We start from the raw sequence: 6,460 nt of genomic DNA, 5'->3' as shown, positions 1-6,460 counted from the left end.
TCTCAAGTACACTTATGAACCCCTTTAACTAATTCTCTGATCCCAATAGAGAAGTACAAGGGTGATCCCATAAGTACCCGGCCTGACTTAGAGATGGCGGTAATAGTTTGAAAAATATTGCAGTATTAGAAAGTACGCATTCTATAAAGCATATGTTTCAAGTTTAAAGACTTGGTTAATATTTGTTTGGCAGCCATCAATATTGAACATTTTCAGTGAATTTGTGAAAATGGAGAAAATTGGTCATCGTTATGTGATACAATCCTTCGTTTTGAAAGACCTCAGCCCCACCAATATAAAAGCTGAACTGGATTCTACTCTGGGCCAGTCTGCTCCTTCATTTACAACAGTAAAATATTTGATAGCTGGGTTTAAACGAGGCCATACAGGCTGTCAAGATGAGCATCGCATTGGTCGACCAAATGAGGTGATGACTCCAGAAACAGTGCAGTGATACTGGATGATTGTTGACTGAAAGTGCCCTAGCTAGCAGACATAGTAGGCATTTCAAAAAGTGCAGTATATCGCATATTAACTGAAAATTTGGACATGAGAAAGCTTTGTGCAAGATGGGTTCACCCTCGAGCAAAACCAGTGTCATGAAGATGTTTCAATTGAGTGTTTAGCAAAATTTCACAGCAACAAAGCAGAATTTTTGGTGCCATTTCATAACCATGGATGAAACATGGGTCCATTACTTCACACCAGAGACAGAAGAACAATCAAAACAATGGATTCAAAAGGGAGAACCGCCTGCAAAGAAGGCAAAGACTGTTTCATCTGCAGGTTAGGTCATGGTGTTGGTTTTTTTGGGATAATTTTCATTGACTATCTTGGAAAAGGAAAAACTATCAACAGCGAGTACTATGTAAACTTATTGCAACGTTTGAGTGAAAAAATCAAGCAAAAGCAGCCGCATATGGCTAAGACGAAAGTGTTGTTTCATCAAGACAATGCACCAGCCCATAAATCCGTTATTGCAATGGCCAAAATTCATGAATTTGAAGTTTGAATTGCTACCTCATGCACCCTATTTGCCAGATTTAGGCCCCTTGGATTATTTTCTGTTTGCTAACTTGAAAAAATGGCCCAGTGGTAAAAGATTTTCCAACCGTGAAGAAGTGATGTTGGCAGTTAACAGCTATTTTGAGGAGCAAGACAGTTCTTATTATAAAAAGTGTATTGAACTTATTGAACATTGCTGGGATAAGTGTATAGAGCTGAAAGGAGATTATATTGAAAAATAAATAAATTTTTTCCAAAATTGTTGTGTTTTCTTGGTTGGGTCGGGTACTTCTGGGACCTCCCTCGTACTATGGGCACTGATACAAATTTACATATTCATTATGAAATATTTAAATGTACCATTCAACTGTAGATTCCTCTAGTGTATTGGAATGGATAGCACCTGGCAGACCCCTAAAATATACATGCACCCTCTCACACCTCTTGCTTTATCGTCTCATATTTCCCTGTCCTCAAGATGGTCTTAACATTCCAAGTCCCTATTATAACTGGTTGAGTCCTCTTCCGTCTCCTTTTCTCTGCTGATGGTTCCACTTTAAGAGGATTTTACATGACGACAACTGCAGAAGCCTTGCCTCTCCCATTGTCAGATCTGATATAGAGCCCAGGGGGCCAGTACCATAGTTGCCCAAAATCATATTCATGTGTGTCCTTCAAAATATGGTGGAATAAATAAATGGGGTGGTTTCCAGTTCTCTCCCTAAATAATGTTTTTAATGTGAGACCATTACCAGCACAACAGATAACCACAGTAATCAACCAGAAGGTTGGTTTTATAGGTGGAGCCAGCCTCACCTAATACTAGGCCCTATATGGTGTGTGAAATTAACACATCAAAGTGGGGGAGGGGTCAGTTCCTTACCCTGTCCCACCCGTGGTTTCCCAGGAAATCGGGTACATGAAAATGCATGCAACTTGGGGGAAGATTAGGATGGCCCGTGGCCCAGATTATTAAAACCATCTCTTGTCAGTACCCCATCACTCTACCCACTGAACTACCATACTCCCCATATTTAATATAGGGACTGAAAAAGGTTATACCTATTATTAACTGCATGCCTTACTTTTGCAGCAGCTAGAAACAAATCGGCAGTTCAAACTTGTTTAATAATTACATACATATTTAGTTATCCTAGTGCATTTCTTGGCATGTTAGTTGTTACATGTAAGATTCATTCGGTAGAATAAATGTTGCGAATGAAGGGAAATTTAAAGCAGTAACTACTGCATGGAATTGAGTTCCTAAATACTGTACGAATATACATGAAAAGAATAGCTAATGATGAAATAAGAAAATAAAATTGTCCTTCATAAAAATATGCTGACAAATTTAAATATATCTACTTCACAACGACTTTCACTAATTTGCAGCTAAAGCTTCAAGCAATTAACTTTTATATACAACAGTATCTCCAAATGATTCACATTTTTTACCCTACCCTACGTGACTAGTGACCCTACAATCATATTCTTGAATTTAATGACATAAGTAATGGTATTTATTACTGGAAATCCATTACACTGAACTTGGTTTCAGTGTGCAATCAATGACATTTCAAAATCAAGGTAATGGGCAATCTAAAATAGTTTATACTAACTACAATCAAATGATGATATTTGATGGACACTCATTATTGGATCAAAAATTACAAATATTAAATAATGCATAACTCAAATTTTAAGACCATTACTGATATCTCCTATGAAAATGCATCTATGCACATTGCGCATTTATTCTCAGTAGCCAAACTACTCGAGGTTAATATAATCAGAGGTTTAGTATTACTATTGCTTTTTGTTACAATCTTCATATTTAAACATGTCAGTTATACTCAAAACAATATGGTAGCTATTTCAAAATGTAAGCTCCATAAATTCACTAAGCTTATTAAAACCAAGTTCAACGAGAAGCTATAAATTGACATTCAAAAAGCTGATTTTCATTTTTTATTTGATTTACCACATTCACCTATGTACAGTTTTTGTTGCAAATATTAGCACTAGGCAGGTATATCAAATATGAAGAGAAAAAATTTTGGCAAAATTTTCAACGTTCTTTCCAAGAGAAATTTTAAATCTTTACCCAAAATAACACTGCAAACTTAAAGCTGATTAAAAGGAACAACACATAGTATACATATTCTTTTATACTATCACCATGCACTTATGCTTATTTGCATTAGGTTAGAAATAACCTAAAACATATGAAGAGATTAAACTAAACATGTACAATTATTAAAATGCTTGTATAAACAAAATATCCGTTCCTTGATGTCACATTTTCATCAACAGCTTTGTGGTTAATTATAGACACAAGTAAAATTTGGCCAAAAGCAGACATGAAAAACATTTTTGTTTTGCAAAGACTTAAAAATTAAATAAATAGGAGTTGCTAACAAAACATTAGCACACAAGTGAAGAATTACCTTGCTTAATAAGTGAGATTATCAGTTCTGCTATAATTACAAATTGCCTTATTAAATTTCTATGCATCAATATCTTGACACACAAATATTTAGACAGGGAAATATATTACAAAAGGAAGAGAAAGCTAACTGACAGTGACAAAGCAACATTACAAGGACAGTCTATAAACATCCATTCGTGTTTAACAACACAAATGACTACACAACACATACAGTAAGTTTTTACAGTGCATGGATTATGAAACCATGACACACAGTAATTACATATATAAGGCAACCAGCAAACTGTAGGATAATTTGAATTACCATTTCTACAGTCAATGGGCCTTCCTCTTGCACTGTATTACATTACAGCAACCCTGCCTCTCCCCTTGCTTGTGATTTTTCATTAGATCCTTGATCCACATATACTAGGATCATAAAATGAAGCAGTCCTTTCTTCGTAAAACTTTTTTTGCATCCCCATACAAAACATAATATGGGGACAAGAAAATGGTAGATACAAAATTCTTTGCAGGAAATCACTCGGATAGCTAGTGAGACTTATTTCTCGTATCTTTTTTTAATATATTCTGGTGACTCCAATATTTTATAAATGATATACAAATTTAAAAATAAACTCTCAAAACTTTGAGATATTCTCCATGAAACACTGCGTTGTGTTAATACTAAAATGTCAACAAAAATAATCAACAAAAATAGTTCACATTGACAGGGAAAATGTACACACATTTTTGATACACTACCCAATCTGCCATCTTCATGAGAAAAAACAACAATGCTTGAGATTACAGCAATCATACGCAGCTGAACTTCACACCTGAAAAAAAAGAACAGATACATGAAATGAAATTCATTTCTTACACAAGAGGCTTAACAGAACAAAATTATCTCTGAACTATATTTAAACTGAAGACACACATTCCATTTTAACACAAATGAGCCACAGGCTCCACTTCATCTTTTTTGATGGATTACAAGGTGGGTTGTCACAACTAACAAACCATCACCACAAATACAATATATGAACTTATATAAAATTCACTTTAAGACATTGATATTAAGTTCACCTACCATCATCACTGGAATAACAATGATGGCAATGCAATCTTCCAGCTCTAACTCTCACATCTGCTCCTACAAGTCCATCCCCTAACTGAGCATGGCACACACAGCACCTGAAGCACCCAATATGATAGAACAGACGAAGGCTCTCTATTATCATTGCTGCACCACGGCCTGCAATGAAAATAATCGTGAAGAGTTCATTAAGAGGGAAATAGGTATACATTGAACAAGAATTTGTTTAAAAGTCAAAATGCTCACTTAAAAAATTAACAAAGATTTTATTATTGGTATGAAATTCTTGATTCATGTGGTTACCGACATCTAAACTTGCACCTCACTCAATTTATTAACGTAATTAACAGTATGAGGTGTATATACTTTATAGTATATGCCAAAGTGCATTAATTTCAAAATTGAATTTGTTTTCTTACCAATATTTTTGTTCTGCAGAGGCATCCACAGATTTAAACAGAAAAACAAACTTTATAACATATGTGCAATCAAGTCAATGCCAGTGTCTTGAATAAAAATTAAGAATTGCACATACTGAAGCATCCCTATGTTCCTCTTAAAAATTAAATGAACCACTATTTGGCATGAGAATGTAGTGATTAAAATATAAGCAAAAAATATCAACAAAACAATTGCATACAACTTTATCACAGTTCAACAATGTTTACGCAGCAATGAATACCCTACAAACCTAGTTCCTGTGAACAGTGGGAGCACTTCTTCTTTCCACTGACACTGAGCATTTTTTCAGTTGGTGGCTGGCCAGGCAGAGTTGGTCGCTGCTGTTGCTGCTGAGGATGTCGTGGTGAGTTTTGCAACTGGCGGTGGATAACACTCATGTCGGCAGATTTTGGCCGGCCCTCTGACCTTGTGTGTTGTGGTTCTTGTGGCCTGAAGTCAAAATAAAACTTGTTTTGATTAATTTTTTAATTATGGTTGGCACAACACCCTATATGCATGGGTGAGAAACACATTTATAATCATGCTTGGACCATTTTTACAAAGTCTGAGACCATTTGGTATCCTAATTATGAAAATATTACACTCCCCCACAATTCATTACCTGTGATTAGGTGATGACATTGCCGCCGTCCTTCCTTGCACCCTTTGTGTCAGTGTTTGAATGATTGAGTCTGGTAGGGGCTTCCCCCTGGATGGCGACCCGTTGGTTACAGTTTCTTCCACCCCACTCTCCCGTGCAGGAACACTGTGACCATTGTGACTTCTTCTTCTATCTTGCATTTCTGTTATTCGTCGATGTTCTGCTTCCTGTGGAATCGACAACAATTAATAAATGTACGTTTGATACTAAAACCATTGGCAAAGGATATAGATTTAATCAACATTACACCATTAAAATGTAACTAAATTATCATGAACGATCACAATGCCAGAATGGCCTATCTGCCTCCGAGTACCAAATAATTATAACTTTTAAATGCTGACCAGATTATATAATTCAATTACCCTTTTCCCATCAATAACTTGACACTATTCAGTTTTTATTACAGTGATACTAACTAGATTTGCTTGGTCGGAGCTTGTGACTAAGACATAAATTAAAGGTTTGAATATGCTGGGGCATGGAAAGGGTTTCCTTCAAGACGAATGCGTGATAGAACAAGACTTTCTTAGATATTCCCACAAAGGAAGATAATGCTTGCATTACGCATTGCAAATAATTTCAATATTTTTTTCATCAGTCAGCTGTATCTCTTTCCTGAAGATTCAAGTTCAAGAACTGAAAGCTTATTCATGATGAAACTACATAAATTTGCACACACAAGGAAAACAAAAACATGAAGACATGGTGGCGGTGAACTTCCTTGAAATTGTGACACCTCGTAGCATCACACTATTTGAACAACAAATAAAATGGAGAATAAAGTTTCATTTCAACTCCCATATATTATGGAAGCACAATTATA

At 35.6% G+C, this 6,460-nt stretch overlaps 1 protein-coding gene across 3 annotated transcripts in view; it reads right to left on the bottom strand.

Annotated features, from left to right (window-relative positions):
* Window positions 1-2,960: 2,960 nt before the first annotated feature.
* The window catches only part of smash (smallish), a 358,678-nt gene continuing 355,178 nt past the window's right edge, over window positions 2,961-6,460 (bottom strand). For all 3 annotated transcript variants that reach the window (XM_071587737.1, XM_071587738.1, XM_071587739.1), the window contains 4 exons: window positions 5,596-5,801; window positions 5,224-5,423; window positions 4,527-4,691; window positions 2,961-4,272 (listed from right to left, as the gene is read on the bottom strand). In XM_071587737.1, coding sequence (XP_071443838.1) covers window positions 4,250-4,272; window positions 4,527-4,691; window positions 5,224-5,423; window positions 5,596-5,801 — 594 coding nt within the window. In that variant the 3' untranslated portion in view covers window positions 2,961-4,249. The remainder of the gene's footprint in view (window positions 4,273-4,526; window positions 4,692-5,223; window positions 5,424-5,595; window positions 5,802-6,460) is intronic.

Source organism: Hetaerina americana, unplaced genomic scaffold (genome assembly GCF_022747635.1).
Source record: "Hetaerina americana unplaced genomic scaffold, ioHetAmer1.1.p SCAF_3, whole genome shotgun sequence".
Taxonomy (NCBI): Eukaryota; Metazoa; Arthropoda; class Insecta; order Odonata; family Calopterygidae; genus Hetaerina; species Hetaerina americana.
This window is presented reverse-complemented; position numbering and strand designations above follow the sequence as displayed.